This window comes from Thamnophis elegans, chromosome 16, assembly GCF_009769535.1.
Source record: "Thamnophis elegans isolate rThaEle1 chromosome 16, rThaEle1.pri, whole genome shotgun sequence".
Taxonomy (NCBI): domain Eukaryota; kingdom Metazoa; phylum Chordata; class Lepidosauria; order Squamata; family Colubridae; genus Thamnophis; species Thamnophis elegans.
In genome coordinates this window covers 36,782,573-36,800,656 of record NC_045556.1, presented here as the reverse complement: position 1 = coordinate 36,800,656, position 18,084 = coordinate 36,782,573, and the positions used below count along the sequence as shown (strand labels likewise).

The window sequence follows — 18,084 nt, the reverse complement described above, 5'->3', positions numbered from 1 at the left end:
TCTAAGGGGTTTACAGAGTCAGCATATTGCCCCCAACAACAATCCGGGTCCTCATTTTACCCACCTCAGAAGGATGGAAGGCTGAGTCAACCCTGAGCCGGTGAGATTTGAACAGCCGAACTGCAGAACTGCAGTCAGCTGAAGTAGCCTGCAGTGCTGCATTTAACCACTGCGCTACCTCGGCTCTTAAAAGGGAGGCAGAAACTCACCCCCACCTTTGTCAATGGGCCATTAAGGCCTGAGCCAGTCCATTCTACATAACCCCTTCAGGCAGAGCCCTAATAGACATCCCAAAGCCTTTTCATTACATTCATCACCCAGCAAGAGTCAACCAAGCTTGGGACTCAGGACAGCCTAGAGAGCTGCCCCTGCGTGGCCCCACGGGAGTCTGACAACCAATCAGAATACAAGATCGAGATCAAAGGCCAGAGAGGGTATAAAACCAGGGACTTTCAGCATCTCGCCTCTTTTCTTCACCCAACATCTGGAAGCATAGGATCCCCTTTTTCTGTTCAGGAGCTCAAGCCATGGGATCCTGTCCATCATTCAAACCATCTTTCCAAGCAGCCTCCATGTTTCCCGTGTCTTCCTCCCCACTTGGAACTGAACCCAGAAGGACATTTCTTCCATAGTCCCAGCTCAGTCCCCAAATTTTTGTAGTCCATTTAGGGACCAATCTCTTGATACTTGTAGAGTTGCTCATGTTCTCCAAGAAACCTTTCCCAATCCAAACACTTGGATTCCAGATTATCTGGATGTACCGGACTGAAAACTCCTATTTGGCTCGGCTTCTCACCTGCCTTGAAAACTCAATGCTCCCCAGTTTCAACCAAGAACCTATTCCTAATCTTCCCTCATGCCCAGAAATGAGATCCCCTGATTTTTTAAATTTATTTTTTTTATAATTGCACATTGAAGTTATCTTCACAAATGTTAGCTTGCCAAGATGCAGGGAGAAGCAACCCACACCTCTGTCTCCCTCCTGTGGCAGGAGAGCATAATTGCAGCTGCATTCATGAGATGCCAAAGTTAACGGAAGATTGGCAGAGTTGGGAGGGACCTTGTAGAATGGTCATCTAGTCCAACCCTCCCTGCGCAAGCAGGAGACCGTACACCATACACCATTTCTGACATTTAGCACTCTCCTGTCTCTCTCCCTCCCTCTCTCGTCTCTCTCTTTCCCCCACCCTCTCCCCTCCCTCCCTCTCCCCCCTCTCACACATACAAACACACACACACACAGGTTACAAAATCAACTTGAAGTTGTGAGTCTTCCAACAATGGAGGCTTTCAAGAAGAGATTAGACAGCCATTTGTCCAGATGGTTTAAGGCCGTGATGGCAAACCTATGGCATGAATGCCACAGGTGGCACATGGGCATGGGAGTGATGGCCAGCTGATTTTTCAGGTCTCTGCAAGTGCGGGGGGTTGTCACGTGTGCAGGCACGGGGGTGGGGGTGGGGGGTGGAAGCACGGGGGTGGTGCAGCACGCCCCCTCCCCACGCATCCATTTTTGGTGCCAGGAGGCTTCAGGAAGGGCCTCCGGAGCCCAGAGGAGACTGTTTTCGCCCTCCCAGAGGCTCATGGAAAGTCGGGCTGCAGGAGACTGAGTACGCTGCGTAGGTGGGGGGAGATGTCCCCTGAAAATAAGCCCTCCCCCAAAATATTGCAACACAACAGCAGCCACAAGGTGACCACGGTCGCCACTTCCTGCACCTGAAAAATAATAAGGCCTCCTCCCTGAAAATAAGGCCAAGCGCTTATTTCGGGTGTCAAAAGAAAAATAAGACCCTGTCTTACTTATTTTCGGGGAAGCACACTAGATGTGCAATTCGGTGTCCGAAAGGTAGAATTTGGAAGTCAACGCCACCATAGAACCAAAAGATAATTTTCCGGAAGTTGCCAGACATTTACTAATAGGGGCAGAAGGAGGTGGGGGGGAGGGAGGGAGGGAGGGTTGGTTGGCCCTGGATCATGGGTGTGGGGGTGTGTGGGTATCTCAGTCCTTGAGAGCTGCCCTTTCCAGTCGTGTTTCATCCTTGACGTCTTCTACAGTTCCGTCCCCCGTTTCGCCAAGGATGGTGGTCCGCATAATGGCTTCCGTGACCGCGTAGGGGTCGCAGTTCGCGGACGGCCGTCGGTCTTCATAGTAGCCATAGCCGTCTTGCCCGACTTGACGAGGGATCCGGATGCTGGCGCCCCGGTTGGCCACTCCAGCCGAGAACTCTGTGATGCTGGAGGTCTCGTGGTGGCCGGTTAGCCTCCTAGTATTGTCCTGGCCTCCTCGGGGATCGTACAACCGGATGTGGTACTTGTGGCGTTTGCTCAGCCTTTCGATGGCTGCTTCGATGGCCCTGTGAAGGACAAGGAAGTATAAGAGAAGAGTTAGGGCGGTGGAGTTAAGTGTGTTAGCAGCCTAGAATCATTAGTAAAGTTCCCCTTGCACATCTGTGCTAGTTGTTCACGACTCTAGGGGGCGGTGCTCATCTCTTGTTTCAAAGCGGGAGAGCCAGCGCTGTATGAAGACGTCTCCGTGGTCATGTGGCCGGCATGACTCAACCCCAAAGGCGCATTGAACGCTGTTCCGTTCCCACCAAAGGTGGTTCCTATTTGTCTACTTGCATTTTTACGTGCTTTTGAATTGCTAGGTTGGCAGAAGCTGGGACAAGTCGCGGGAGCTCACTCTATTACGCGGCACTAGGGATTCGAACGCCAACTGCCGACCTTTCTGACCGACAAGCTCAGCATGTTTGCCACTGAGCCACTGGTTTTAGCTTTGTATTCACTTTTGAGAATCTTTTGTATGAGGATGGGAATCCACTCTGTTCTGACCGAGGCTTCCCAAGAGCATGCAGCAAACTCCTTGTTCTGACAAAAAACCCTTTTATTCATTGACTGTGAATTCTGCTCATTCACATCCAGCAAAGTCTTTCAAGGGAGGATTTACGGTCACAGACCTTCTCTGGCTTGGAGACCTGCCAGGCCGATCTCTGCAGAACTTGGCAAGGAGCCTCGGAGAGTCAGGAACCAATTAAGTGAACTAATTGTCTCCTGCAAACTCCACTCCCCTTTCGCTCCTCTTTGATTTCCTCTGGGAGGGGCCATTCATCGTCCACCTGTGGCCTTCCTCCCAAGTCGACCCCTGTTCTTTAGCTGTTCCCTTCCTCTGGCCACTCTGCGCATGCGCACACTGGGAACAGGCTCCAGCTGTTCTTCTGCCTCACTGACGTCTGACTCTGAAGGCAGCTGATAACTGTCAGACGGCCCTGGCCCCCTCTCTGCCTCCGACACAGAGCCCTCATCAGAGCTTTCCCCAGACTCCAGGACTGGCCCATCTTCCTCCCCAACCTCCTCACTGTCCGAATCTGCTGACAGCTCCACTGGCCGGGCACAACATACTCCATCTTTTATTTTAAACGAGATGAAAGCGAACCACCTTTGCGTTTTTCAAGAGTTGTGAGCCAGGCCATTCCTGGCTTTAATTGCACTTCTAAGTTCAATTACTTACTTGATACCCCCTATCTGCCTTGTTTCTAGGGTGCTGACGTTAGTATGACATCCAGCCCCATTCCAGTTGCCGGTCACCGGCTTAGGATCCATGGTGGCCACGACACCAAAATCTTCACAGACCCGATGTAAAATGTATCTCGCCATCCACAGGTGGTCGCCCATATCAATGCCTACACACGGCCCCACTTGAAACTCCCACTGGAGGGACACAAGGAGAAAACTGGTATTAAAAACGTTATAGATTAGAATAGAATAGCAGAGTTGGAAGGGACCTTGGAGGTCTTCTAGTCCAACCCCCTGCTTAGGAAGGAAACCCTACCCCACGTCAGACAAATGGTTATCCAACATCTTCTTAAAGACTTCCAGTGTTGGGGCATTTACAACTTCTGGAGGCAAGTTGTTCCACTGCTTAATTGTTCTAACTGTCTGGAAATTTCTCCTTAGTTCTAAGTTGCTTCTCTCCTTGATCAGTTTCCACCCATTGCTTCTTGTCCTGCCTTCAAGTGCTTTGGAGAATAGCTTGACTCCCTCTTCTTTGGGGCAACCCCTGAGATATCGGAAGACTGCTATCATGTCTCCCCTGGTCCTTCTTTTCATTAAACTAGACATCCCCAGTTCCTGCAACCGCTCTTCATTTGTTTCAGCCTCCTCTTTGTTGCTCTTCTCTGCACTCTTTCCAGAGTCTCCACATCTTTTTTTTACATCGTGGCGACCAAAACTGAATGCCGTATTTCAAGTGTGGCCTTACCAAGTTTTTGTCGTGTATCTCTTGAGTAACCCTTCAACCCAACAAATCAAATTTGGGGAAGCCACTAGCTGTAGCAAATCCACCCACAGTTAGCAGCTACCACACCTGATGCTCTCTTCAATTGGGTTAATTGTCAACAGAAGATTTGTAGCTCAGGTTTTAAATTGTGGTAATCTCTGAGCTTGGCTGTTTTTGCAGGCGTTTTGTGACCCAACTAGGTAACAACATCAGTGCTAGTGACTATGACTTTCTTCCTGTTTATATACAGTAGCTCTGAGCTTGGTGGCTTTCTTGCAGACGTTTGATGACCCAACTAGGTAACATCATCAGTGGTAGTGAATGTGGCTTGCTCCCTATTAATATGTAGTAGCTCTACAAATGGTGGTTTTCTTGCTGTAGACATTTCATCACCCAATTAGGTAACATCATCAGTTCTGATCAATATGACTTGCTCCCTGTTTATATACAGTCACCCTGAGCTGGGTTGTTTCGCTGTAGACGTTTCAGGACCCAATTAGGTAACGTCACCAAGGTGCTATGATGCAGCCAAGGATATGCCAAAGGGAACAGGCCGAGCGAGAGATGAGAGAGCAGACCCTCTCCTCAAGGTGTGCATCTCACACTGCGAGGTGCCGCAGTAGTTAAATGCAGCACTGCAGGCTACTTCAGCTGACTGCTAGATCAGCAGTTCAGCAGTTCAAATCTCACCGGCTCAGGGTTGACTCAGCCTTCCATCCTTCCGAGGTGGGTAAAATGAGGACCCGGATTGTTGTTGGGGGCGATATGCTGACTCTGTAAACCGCTTAGAGAGGGCTGAAAGCCCTATGAAGCGGTATATAAGTCTAACTGCTATTGCTATTGCTAAATCTTCTCAGGAAACCTTACTGTCAAATACCTGAGATGGCATGACTTCAGCATTGGTCCCACCAATCTCCACGCCAGCGTACAAGCAAGCTTTGTAGTGTGCTTCCACGATATCACGTCCGTACACTTTATTTGCACCAACCCCACAGTAATAGGGTCCTGGGAGAAAAAGCAGGATTGCATTTGTTAGTAAACAACGAACCTGACTCATGTGAGCCGAGGTGGCCCAGTGGTTAGAGTGCAGTATTGCAGGCTGCTTCAGCTGACTGCTAGCTGCAGTTCGGCAGTTCGAATGTCACTGGCTCAAGGTTGACTCAGCCTTCCATCCTTCCGAGGGAGGGAAGGGTAGGGTAGGGTTAGGATAGAATAGAATAGAACAGAATAGAGAAGGGAGGGAAGAAGGAATGAAAGACTCAGAGGGGGGGGAAGGAAAAGGAAAGAAAGAGAGGAAGGAAGGAAAGATTTAGAGGGAGGAAAGAAGGAAAAGGAAAGAAAAAAGAAGGAAGGAAGAATGGATTCATAGGGAGAGAGGGAAGATGGAAGGAAAGATTCAGAGGGAAGGAAGGAAAAGGAAAGAAAAAAAGAAGGAAGATTGGATTCATAGGGAGGGAGGGAAGACGGAAGGAAAGATTCAGAGGGAAGGAAGGAAAAGGAAAAGGAAAGAAAAAAAGAAGGAAGGAAGAATGGATTCATAGGGAGGGAGGGAAGATGGAAGGAAAGATTCAGAGGGAAGGAAGGAAAAGGAAAAGGAAAGAAAAAAAGAAGGAAGATTGGATTCATAGGGAGGGAGGGAAGACGGAAGGAAAGATTTAGAGGGAAGGAAGGAAAAGGAAAAGGAAAGAAAAAAAGAAGGAAGGAAGAATGGATTCATAGGGAGGGAGGGAAGATGGAAGGAAAGATTTAGAGGGAAGGAAGGAAAAGGAAAAGGAAAGAAAAAAAGAAGGAAGGAAGAATGGATTCATAGGGAGGGAGGGAAGATGGAAGGAAAGATTCAGAGGGAAGGAAGGAAAAGGAAAAGGAAAGAAAAAAAGAAGGAAGATTGGATTCATAGGGAGGGAGGGAAGACGGAAGGAAAGATTTAGAGGGAAGGAAGGAAAAGGAAAAGGAAAGAAAAAAAGAAGGAAGGAAGAATGGATTCATAGGGAGGGAGGGAAGATGGAAGGAAAGATTCAGAGGGAAGGAAGGAAAAGGAAAAGGAAAGAAAAAAAGAAGGAAGGAAGAATGGATTCATAGGGAGGGAGGGAAGACGGAAGGAAAGATTTAGAGGGAAGGAAGGAAAAGGAAAAGGAAAGAAAAAAAGAAGGAAGGAAGAATGGATTCATAGGGAGGGAGGGAAGATGGAAGGAAAGATTCAGAGGGAAGGAAGGAAAAGGAAAAGGAAAGAAAAAAAGAAGGAAGGAAGAATGGATTCATAGGGAGGGAGGGAAGACGGAAGGAAAGATTTAGAGGGAAGGAAGGAAAAGGAAAAGGAAAGAAAAAAAGAAGGAAGGAAGAATGGATTCATAGGGAGGGAGGGAAGAAGGAAGAAAAGATTCAAAGGGAAGGAGGGAAGGAGGGGGGAGAAAGGAAAGAAGGAAGGAAGGAAGGAATGAAAGAAAAAAGCAATCAAGCAATCAAGCAAGAATTAAAATTTGTTTAATTCCAGGTTTTTTTCCTTTTCTTTCTGGAAATGACCCATTCCTGTCCTTTCCCCCCTCCCGTAAGTTCGTTCATCCCAGTATGTTGTCAATTCTAACCTGCATTTACTTCTTGTTTTCTCATTGCTAGCATTAAAAAAAGAAAGTCAGAACCCAAATATGCATAGGAGGGGGTGGGGGGAGAGAATCAGGAAGAAAAGATTGCACAACCAAACCAGTTCTTCGGTGGCGCATTTTGTGCAATGCTGGGGACAAGCAATGTCCTTGGGGGATTTCGCATGAGAATTTTTCCATTACTGTCTGGACTTTGGGCAGGGAGAGGGGGGTGAGAGAGAGGGGGGGAGAGATGGGGGGAGAGGGAGAGAAGGAAGGAAGAAAGGAAGGAAAGAGAGAGAGAGAGAGAAAGAAAAGGAAGGAAAGAATGAAAGGAAAAAGAGAAAGAAAAAAGGAGGGAAGGAAAAAGAGAGAAAGAGAAAGGAACGAAGGAAGGAAAGAATGAAAGGAAGGAAGGAAAAAGAGAGAAATAAAAAGGAAAGGAAGGGAGGGAGGAAGGAAACAGAGAGAGAGAAAGAAAGAAAAGGAAGGAAAGAATGAAAGGAAGGAAAAAGAAAGAGAAAGGAAAGAAGGAAGGAAAGAATGAAAGGAAGGAAGGAAAAAAGAGAAAGAAAAAGGGAGGGAGGGAGGAAGGAAGGAAACAGAGAGAGTGAGAAAGAAAGAAAAGGAAGGAAAGAATGAAAGGAAGGAAGAAAAAAGAGAAAGAAAAAAGGAAGGAAGGAAAATGAGAGAGAAAGAGAAAGGAAAGAAGAAAGGAAAGGAAGGAAGGAAAAAGACAAAGAAAAAAGAAAGGAAGGGAGGGAGGAAAAAAGAGAGAAAGGAAGAAACAAAGAAAAAGAAAGAATCTTGAAAGTGGGGTTTGTTTTATGAAGGATTGTACAGTTGTTGCCCTGACCGATTCACCAAGGAATCCAACTAAGTCTTCCAGAAACACAGCCAGTCCTCGACTTACAACAGTGTCAATTTAGTGACCGTTTGATGACAGCACCTAAAAAAGGGACTTATGACTGTTTGTTCACCACTTACGACCTCTGCAGCATCATCCCCAGGGTCACGTGGTCAAAATTCGCCCGACTCGTATTTATGACGGCTGTGGTGTTGCGAGCGATCCCCTTTCGGGGACCTTCTGACCAGCAAAGTCAACGGGGGGGAAGCCCGATTCACTTAATGTCTGTATGACTAACTGAACGACGGCAGGGGTTCTCTCTCAACAAGGGTGGCCAGAGAAGTGGTAAAACGGAGCACGGCTCCCTTAACAAGGCCTTCGCCACGTTGGGCTTAACTGCGGTCGCAAGTCGAGTACTGCCTTCCGGCCCGGTCAGCCAGCTGGTCCTCCGTGGCAACCTCTTACCTTGTGGGCCCGGAAATCCATTTTCGGGCCAGCCATATGGACGTCCATCCATGCCCAGCAAGGTGTATTCCTGCTCCATGCCAAACCAGGGTTGGCAGTCTTTAACCAATTCCATGACTTGCTTACAGGTGTACCTGTTATTGGTCTCTGCAGGAGGGGAGAAAAAAATGGGAATGGGAGAATTTGAACCCGGAACCAGATGGAGAGCATCTCTTCATGCTGAAATCCAGCTGGTGGTGCAGGCACCTTTAAGTACTGAACAGCCCCAAACAAAAAATATTAAAAGAAAATTGAGGTCCCACTAAAAATTTTTTTTAAAGAATTGTTCTGCTATGACCTACAAAACGTAGAATAAGAGGGTAGGAAGGGACCTTGGAGGTCTTCTAGTCCCATCCCATCCATGGCAGGAGCTTGTTAAAATATTCGTGACCGGGAGAGACATGGGAGCAAGGTCAGCCAACGAATAGGCATAGCAACTAAGTCAGCCGATGGGAGCTAAAACAGATCTGAGTCCGTGCAGAGAATTGAAACAGAAACTTAAGAAACTGGAGCTGTCTGCTGCTCTGAGAAGTAAACTAGCTGGGGTGTGAGAGGAGGAAGAGAACTGCGTTTCATTACTCAACTAGGTAACATCATCAGTGCTAGATTTTGTTCGAGCTATTTAAGCAAAGCAGATATGCCAGTGGCCTGGGTAGGCTCCTCCTTTGGGAGAGAAAAAGGGATTTTAAAAAAGGAACATTGAAGAGAAAATACTCACCAGCCGGTTTCCGGTTGTACTTCAGAACCTCACACATTACTAGCTTGTTGGGATCCAAGCTAAACGGATCTCGGAACATCTTGACGGGGATTAAGAACATGTCGCTGTTTGATCCTTCGGACTGCCCAGTGCTGGAGCCATCGAAGTTCCATTCTGATAGTTCTACAAGAGATTTGAAGGGTAACAGAATAAGAGTTATTTATTTATTTGTTAAATTTCTAGGCCGCCCAATCCGAGGACTCCGGGCGGCTTACAAAGAAAGAAAAAAAAGAGAGAAGCAAAATAAAAGAATAATTTAAAAATTCCCAACACGCATACATTTCTGATCGAAGCTGGACCTTAACAATAAAGTCAACAGCCCCAGGCCTGCTGGCACAGCCAGGTTTTAACAGCTTTTCTGAAGGCCATGAGAGTGGGTGAGGTCCGGAAGGGACCTCAGAGGTCCTCTAGTCCAACCCTCTGCTCAGGCAGGAAACCCTGCAGCATTCCAGACAAAGGATTGTCCAATCTCTTCTTGAAAACCTCCTGCGTTGGAGAATTCACAAATTCTGGAGGCAATGATTAATTATTGCAACTGTAGACAAAGGAATCTTTACTCATGAATGGACTTTGTAAGAGGCGCGCCTACAATTTAACTCAAAGGAGGTTTGTCAATATTATCAATTCAAACCCCACAGGGCACAGAATTCTCACCTTAAAAAGTAAAAGTTCCCTTCGCACGTATGTGCTAGTCGTTCCCGACTCTAGGGGAGTGGTGCTCATCTCGGTTTCAAAGCCGAAGAGCCAGCAATGTCCAAAGACGTCTCCGTGGTCGTGGCTGGCATGACTCAACGCCCGAAGGCGCACGGAACGCTGCTCCCTTCCCACCAGAGGGGGCTCCTATTTTTCTACTTGCATTTTTTAATGTGGTTTCGAACGGCTAAGTTGGCAGAAGCCGGGACGAGTCACGGGAGCTCACCTTCAACGCAGTTTGGTTCCTGGTTTAAGGTTTTGGTTTTGCTGCGAAGGCCTTCCCCGCTTCCATCTATCCAAATGTACGTGGCCAACACCCTCTTCCCTTGGGGTAGCTTCATGTACTGGTCTCTGACCCCTTTGTTAAGTTTGGAACTGTGTGACACAGACATGGTGGCAAACCTGGGGAAGAAAAGGCAAGACCCCCTTCAAAGTCAGGTTCACAGCGAGAAGGATGTCGGGGTTACACAAGTAACACACCCATAGCAAACACAACTCAATTTCTTTGAAGAATAGGTTTATTGGATACGTCCTATTGGCGCAGGCGGGTGAAAAACCGACTCTGGATATTCCCGCGGTTTCCCACCTAAATGAAAGTGGAAGTTTGCCACTTTCTCAAAACAATCGGTCACGTGGTCCAATCCAGTTGCTAGGCGACTCCAGCCCCTCCTTTTGAGCACCTGCAGGAATGTCCTTGGCTCCCAGTATTTTATTTTGGCTACAACAACCAACTATTCCCCTTTCCCTGTCCCTCTTCCTTGATGTGTCAGTCTCAAAAGGGACTCAGTCAAGTCAGCTTCAGGGGTTGACAAGAGGATCTAACACAGTGTTTCTCAACCTTGGCGACTTTAAGTCCTGTGGACTTCAACTCCCAGAATCCCCCAGCCAGCTGGGAGTTGGAAGTCCACAGGACTTAAAGTCGCCAAGGTTGAGAAACACTGATCTAACATATATCCAGCTATCTGTTAAGGATCTACTCCCGCTCAACACAATTGCGTAACACGCATTAACTCAAGAGATGCTTTTTCACTCTCAGGCTGGACAAGGAGCCTATCCCACCTTAGCCCAGCCTTGTTTTCATAACAACCCAGCTTCAGGACTATGCAAAGCTTCAAACCCCCCCCCCTCCCTCTTCGCCGTTTCCTCCTGGGGCTGCTGGCTGGGAGACGGCGCCTGCTGCGGGGGGGGGGGGGGCTTTCTTTTTGCCTCACCAGGCAGAAGCATCTGCTCCTTCCCTCTCTTCTCAAGCAAACTCTGTCTCAAATTGAGAGAGAGTTTGTTTGAGTGAAGTTAACACACACACACACACAGAGAGACAATAAAAACAAATGACACTTAAATTACAAATAAATTGAATTCCTCCCCCCTGCCCCCTCCCTCTGACCAACATACCTTCCAGCTACACCAAAATTCCAGATTTGGTCTAGCTAGGCTCCAGGGCCAGGCAGGCTAGGATAGTGGCTCCTAGAGCCACCACCAGCCCTCTGCAGGAGAGAACTATGGGCCTCATTTGCATACTATTTTTTTTTTGCTTTTAACCCTTGGTTAACCCTTAAAAGGCAAAAAAAATCTTTATGCAAAGGAGGCCTTTGCAGGTTGCAGGAATTGGGTATGTCTAGTTTAATGAAAAGAAGGACTAGGGGAGACATGATAGCAGTCTTCCAATACCTCAGGGGCTGCCCCAAAGAAGAGGGAGTCAAACTATTCTCCAAAGCCCCTGAGGGTAGAACAAGAAGCAATGGGTGGAAACTAATCAAGGAGAGAAGCAACTTAGAATGGAGGAGAAATTTCCTGACAGTGAGAACAATCAACCAGTGGAACAACTTGCCCCCAGAAGATGTGAATGCTTCAACAGTGGAAGTTTTTAAGAAGAGACTGGATAGCTATTTGTCTGAAGTGGTGCAGGGTTTCCTGCCTAAGCAGGGGGTTGGACTAGAAGACCTCCAAAGTCTCTTCCAACTCTGTTATTCTATTATATAAACAAATGGCCTTTCAGTTCCTGTGGTGCCAGGTGGTTCTAATCTAAGTTTATCTAAATCCCTTATCACAAACACTTACAGCAAACAGCTCTGGATATCAGAGTGAATGTTCGCTTTGCTAAAGAAACTCTCCAAACAGAATTCTCTGCTATCAAGATCTCTTAAGGAACTACAAAGGGGTTGGGGGATGGGGAGGGGCAGGGGCAGGGGGACAAAATCCTGGCTTTGGAAGAGTTGTTCCATTCTCCACTTTGCTAAATTTGATTAAATTAATCTCCAAAGAGATTAAGCCATAAAGGTGTGCCTGAAGGTTTCAGGAAGTAGTCTTTAGATAATGCCCTTGGGAAAGAAATGGGGAAGAAGAAAAATGTATACCAAAGTGTGTGTGAGTGAGAGAGAAAGGGGGGGAAGAGGGGGGGAAAGAAACACAGAGGGAGGGAGGGAGGGAGGGAGGGAGAGAAAGAAAGATGAAAGGAAGAAGGGAAGGCAGAAAAGAAGGGAGAGAAAGACAAAAAGGAGGAGTCAGAGAAAGAGAAAGGGAAGAGAGAGGGGGGAGGGAGAGAGACATGAGAGAGACAGAAAAAAATGAAGCAAGAAAGGAAGGAAGGAAGAAAGGAAGGGAAAAAAAGGAAAAAGCAGTCAAGAGAAAGAGAGCGGGAGGGAGGGAGAGAGAAAGAGGGAGGGAGAGAGACAGAAGGAAAGATGAAACAAGGAAGGAAAGAAAGAAAGAAAGAAAGAAAGAAAGAAAGAAATATTCACACATACAGAAAGAGAGAGAAATATGTCAGTTTTGCATCAGAATTGAAATTCTATTTTGGGTGAAGAGGTTCAATCTCCAAAGCCTCCAGCTGTTCAAAGCCCAACAAGATTTGAAAAGGGAATCCCACCTATTATACAAGCCCAGGCTGTTTAAACGGGCAGATATGCATCAGGTACAGCTAAGCAAGCTACATTTTACTGCTTCGGATTCCCGGCGATGCGGTTTGTGATTCAGCCGGGCACCAGGAAATGTTCGGCAATCACCACAATGACACCAGGAAGTGGAAAAACAAACAGTGCGTTTATCCGAAGTCCAAAGAGAGTAAAAATTGAAGGCAAGGGCTGCTTTAAGGAAAGTCAGAATCAATAGAAATCAGCCCCAGGCAAAATCAGCAAGCTTGCAGCTCCTAGAGAATAAACCATCAAGTTGGCAATGCTGAAAAAACAACTCACTTTTTTTTAAAAAAAGGAAAAGAATGAGGAGAGAAAAGAAGACAGATAATACCCGTTTAGCATATGTAAAAAAAGTTATCTGAATATTCGCCTCTATCACTCCGTGGAGGGAATAAGATACAGATTCAAGGCGAAAGTTCTCTTCCCACCCCTACTCCGATTGGGCTCCGGTATTGTCTCCCTTGGAAGATCTGGCCATGAATAGAGGCGGTCCCGACTCGGGGCTTTTAGGATCAAGTTGGACTAAGGCTGGAGCCGGCAGACAAGTCCCGGGCATCCGTTGCCACGTGGAGCAGCCGCGCGTATTTGCGCAAGGCTGGATAGAAATCTCCAAACTCGACTTCAGCAACAGAGTGGTCAACGCCTGGGATGCGCTACCTGAATCTGTGGTTTCTTCCCCAAACCCCCCCCAAAAACTTTAACCTCAAACTGTCTACCGTGGACCTCACCCCATTCCTAAGAGGTTCGTAAAGGGGGCGTGCATAAGCCCACCAGCGTGCCTACCGTCCCTGTCCTACTGTCCCCGTTTATTTCTACCCATCTACTGCGTTCATAATCATGTTTATACTTATATATGTTATCTTGTACATGCTTGGCAAAATAAATTTAAAAGACCGGCTAAGCAAAAACCTGGACATGGGACCCTCACCCATCCACCCACCCACAAAAAACCCTTCCCTGTTCTTCTTAAGCTGACAACCTGCCTGTTTTTTTAAAACTGGGGGTGGGTGGGTTTAATGCCCTCCCGATGGGACGCAAGCTCCAATTTGGAGAGGTGGAGGAAAAAGGATAGAGAAGGAAGGAAGCACGCGATTTCCCTCTCCAAAGGCTCCATCGCGCGCTCCTGCGCGCGCCCCCCCACAAGCGCTTAGTTATGGGGATGGGGTATTGGAGGGGAGCGCTCACCGGCCCAGGGCTTTCTTCCCGCCGCGGGATCGAGCGCCACACATCCGTGGTGCGCTTACCTGTTTGGTGAGGGGGGCACCTTGGCTGTTTCGTGCGGTGCGATCTCGGGGCACAGCTCCGGAGCAGCGGCCGGCTCCCGGCACCGGCTGCCTCTCTTATAGGGCTGGCTTTCCCGCCTACCCAGAGCACTCGGGGTCAGAGGAGGAGGAGGGAGAGGAAGAAAAGGAGGAGGAAGAGGAAGAAGAAGAAGAGGAGGAGGAGGAGGAGCGTAGAGGAGGCAAGTTGGGTTAGAGCTGCCTGAACGAGAGACGAAGGGGAAATCCCTGCCCGGAATCCCCTCGGGCGCCCTTAGCTCCAGCGTCTAAAAGGAAAGGAAAGGCGCTCTAGACATGCCCAGAGGAAGTCGTTACGACGCCCTTGAGGCCCGCGTGGAAAAACGAAAAGCCACAGAGTCCTGGAGAAGTGGCCGACACCTTCCAACCGAGCCGGGCTGCGTTTCCCCTGGGCTCCCTCCTTTACAGGGTGGGGGGGGGGTTAAGTAACAGGAACAGAGTTGGAAGGGACCTTGGAGGTCATCTAGTCCAACCCCCTGCTCACGCAAGGGACCTGTTCTAGGGATTCGGACCACCCGACCTTCCCGATCGACAAGCTCAGTGTCTTAGCCACTGAGCCACCGAGTCAGGCTAAGAATTCAACTTCCTAGTCCTCAAGACCAGGGCCAATGGGGAAATTGAAGCCACCCAAGACGATCAGAGACTTTTGTTCTGGAGGAAAGCAGCCCCTCTGTCCAATTATCTGCCAGGAGCCCCTTCCCAGGTCTTGCTACACCTGTACTGGTCAGGGAAAGCTGCATTGGCTGTGTTGACTGGGGGCAATGGGAGATGCCATTCCACCCACCATAGCTGTGGCCAAGGTCACCTGGGCTGCTGATAAGGCCAAGATCTCAGGTGGTGTGTGTGTGTCTGTGTGTGTGTGTGTGCGTGCCTACCAAGGGGCCATTGCCACTAAGGGGGCACCTGGAATGGATGTTTTATCCAAACTGAACAGGTACAGTTGCAACCAGCAACTATCAAGCCACTACTATATAGAAAATAAAAACAAACTCTATTATTCCCTTCTGGCACTGATGGTGTTACCTAGTTGGGTAATGAAATGTCTGCAAAAAACCCACAAAGCTCAGAGAGTGCCTAAGACTTAACAGTCCTCCTCCTCCTCTTCTTCCTGTTCCTCTTCTTCCTCCATTCCACAAACCCCACTCCCTTCTAGCACTGATGATGTTACCTAGTTGGGTTGTGAAATGTCTGCAGAAAAATAACTAAGCTCACCAAGGATCCCATAATCCTCCTCCGCTTTCCTCTCCTCCTCCCTCCATTTCACAAGCCCTTCCTCACTTCTAGCCCTGATGATGTTACCAACTGGGTCATGAGACTTTTGCAAGAAAGCCACAGAGCTCAGAGAGCATCAAAGACCCCTCTCCCATTTTTCTCCTCCTCCTCCTCCTCCTCCTCCTCCTCCTCCTCCTCCTCCTCCTCCTCCTCCTCCTCCTCCTCCTCCAACCCTTCTCCCTTCTAGCACTGATGATGTAACCTAGTTGGGTCATGAAACGTCTGCAAGAAAACAATCAAATCTGAGCGCACCAAGGATCCCACAGTCCTCCTCCCCACTCCCTCCTTCTGCTTCACCTTCTCCACTCTGCAGTCATCATCCCTTCTACGACTGATGATATTCCCTAGTTGGGTCATGGAACATCTCTGAAATAACCAAGGGAGCACCAAGGACCCCCCAGCTCCACTCTCAGCTACAAATAATCTCTTCCATCAGTAACTATCCCGTAGCCTCAAAGCTCGGTCATCTGCCTCAACTCAACTGGCACTTAAAATACCCTTTAAGGCATCTTTCTTTCACAAAGAATAGAATAGGAGAGTTGGAAGGGACCTTGGAAGTCTTCTAGTCCATCCCCCTGCTTAGGCAGGAAACCCTACACCACTTCAGATAAATGATTATCCAACATCATCTTAAAAACGTCCAGTGTTGGAGCATTCACAAATTCTGGAGGCAAGTTGTTCCACTGATTAATTGTTCTCACTGTCAGGAAATTTCTCCTTAGTTCTAAGTTGCTTCTCTCCTTGATTAGTTTCCACCCATTGCTTCTTCTCCTGCCCTCAGGTGCTTTGGAGAATAGCTTGACTCCCTCTGTGAAGATATTGCCCCTGTCACATTCGCCGCCAATCACCCCATCCTTCCTGGCCCAACCTCACCCACAAACCGACTCACTTTTATCCACAATGTCCGAAATCCGAAAAGAAAAGAAAAAAAAGTTCCTTGCCAACGAAGGGGCAGTGGTTCAGACAACCAGGGTTTCTAATCAGCTTCCCTCATGGTGGGTTGGGTGGTGTTAGGACGGGTGTCTGGTCAACCTGTGGCTCAGAGGAAGAGCAGAGAGCAGGGAAAAAGGGTTGAGGACCAATGACATCATAAATGCATAGGTTCCGAAGGAATTGTTAAATAAAACAATGGCCAGACGCAGTAGGTGTGCTGCCTTCACTCCATTCATCAGTTGTCTTTAAGCCCATCTGAATAACCAATCTCCCTAAAAGATTATCTGAGTCTTGTTTGATCCCCTTTGATCAAACCTCGACTGGAGGGTTTTAAGGACAACCGCTTGTCTGCAGTGGTAGATAGAGTCTCCTGCTTGAGCAGAGGAGACTCAATGTTTTGGGCAAATCCCCCAAATGGATTTATTTTGTAACCCATTAACCTTCCTTGAATTCAGCACAGTAAAGCAATAAACCAAGGATGTGGTGGCTCAGTGGCTAAGACGCTGAGCTTGGCAATCAGACGTTCGGCAGGTTCGAATCCCTAGCGCCCACGTAACAGAGTGAGCTCCCGTGACTTGTCCCAGCTTCTGCCAACCTAGCCGTTCGAAAGCACGCAAAAAATGCAAATAAAAAAATAAGAACCACCTTTGGTGGGAAGGGAACAGCGTTCCATGCCCCTTCGGGCGTTGAGTCATGCCGGCCACATGACCATGGAGACATCTTCGGACAGCGCTGGCTCTCCGGCTTTGAAACGGAGATGAGCACCGCCCCCTAGAGTTGGGAACAACTAGCACATATGCGCGAGGGGAAGCTTTACCTTTAAGCAGACATCTTCTGAAGGGTAAGGAGGAGAAATGTGGTTCCTCCTTCACCCTGTACCCCTTGGGGGCAGGTACAACAAATATTGGATGCCTGGGTGGAAGAGGTCATCTCCAAGGATAGACCAAGAGGATGGCGGTGCCCGAAGTAAAGTAAACGCTGTTTTCTGATATTGGCAAAAGTTCACTGAGGTTACATCTTTGAAGAGCGGTGACGTTTTTGCAACAGGCCCAAATATAGGCATGACCTTTTGAGGAGAAAGGGTGTCAGAACTGGGTGATGGGTATTCATAGAGCTGAGGTTAATAACAGGATAACAGAGTTGGAAGGGACCTTGGAGGTCTTCTAGTCCAGTGTTTCCCAACCTTGGTGACTTTAAGTCCTGTGGACTTCAACTCCCAGAATCCCCCAGCCAGCTATGCTGGCTGGGGGATTCTGGGAGTTGAAGTCCACAGGACTTAAAGTCACCAAGGTTGGGAAACACTGTATCTAGTCCAACCCTCTGACCAAGCAGGAGATCCTATCCCATTTCAGACAAATGGCTGTCCAATCTCTTCTTAAAAACCTGCAGTGATGGAGCACACACAACTTCTGGAGACAATCCGCGGAATAACAGGATAACAGAGTTGGAAGGGACCTTGGAGGTCTTCTAGTCCAACCCTCTGGCCAAGCGGGAAACCCTAGATATTTCAGACCAATTTCTTCTTGAAAACCTCCAGTGATGGAGCACCCACAACTTTTGAAGGGAAACTGGTTGATTGTCCTCGCTGTCAGGAAATTTGGCCGGGACTTTGCTGGAGAGGAATTCCCTTTAACCTAAATAAAAGGGGTTTTATCAGGACGAGGAGTCGCTTCGTGCTTTTGGGAAGCCTAGGTCAGAACAGGCAGTTGTCGTAATCAGCTGCCCCCTCCAAAGCGTGCCACTTTGGGACAAGTTGCAACTTGGAGATGCAGGGAGTGGCTTCTCATGTTTGGCTTGGAGCTGGTTCTTCATGAACAGAAGGAACTGGGGTAGGTGCCTTCAGGCTAAGAAAGACCCTTGGCCCAGGAAGGCCACGATGATCAACGCTAACCCGCAGACTGGTGTCAGCATCTCTCAGGTGTTTTGCAACCTGACGCTGGAAACTGAACCTAGCATTTCAGCGAAATGACTGTGAAGCTAGGCAAAATCACATCAGACACCTGCTGTGTGCTCTCT

At 48.1% G+C, this 18,084-nt stretch overlaps 1 protein-coding gene across 3 annotated transcripts; it reads right to left on the bottom strand.

Annotated features, from left to right (window-relative positions):
* Positions 1-1,824: 1,824 nt before the first annotated feature.
* On the bottom strand, positions 1,825-13,897 carry LOC116519237 (glutamine synthetase-like). Of its 3 annotated transcripts, none has more exons than XM_032233056.1 (7): positions 13,810-13,897; positions 9,880-10,055; positions 8,922-9,083; positions 8,165-8,311; positions 5,154-5,281; positions 3,509-3,708; positions 1,826-2,354 (listed from the first exon to the last, which is right to left on the bottom strand). In XM_032233056.1, exons 2-7 carry the CDS (start codon positions 10,043-10,045, stop codon positions 2,000-2,002), a joined length of 1,158 nt encoding a protein of 385 aa, XP_032088947.1. In that variant the 5' UTR covers positions 10,046-10,055; positions 13,810-13,897; the 3' UTR covers positions 1,826-1,999. The 3 variants fall into 3 exon arrangements, with proteins under 3 accessions (XP_032088948.1, XP_032088947.1, XP_032088946.1); XM_032233055.1 differs by lacking the exon at positions 13,810-13,897 and adding an exon at positions 11,046-11,105 and having other exon boundaries at positions 1,827-2,354; XM_032233057.1 differs by lacking the exons at positions 9,880-10,055; positions 13,810-13,897 and adding an exon at positions 9,240-9,279 and having other exon boundaries at positions 1,825-2,354.
* Positions 13,898-18,084: the final 4,187 nt, after the last annotated feature.

Bases quoted from the DNA above. Each gene is read 5' to 3' on its own strand.
- LOC116519237 (XM_032233056.1), bottom strand. From the start codon at position 10,045: ATGTCTGTGTCACACAGTTCCAAACTTAACAAAGGGGTCAGAGACCAG. The intron at 8,312-8,921 runs GTGAGTATTTTC...CCCCTCCTGCAG, and splicing joins GTACAACCGGAAACCGGCTG to AGACCAATAACAGGTACACC. The intron at 5,282-8,164 runs GTAAGAGGTTGC...TTTTTCTCCCAG, and splicing joins TGGATTTCCGGGCCCACAAG to GACCCTATTACTGTGGGGTT.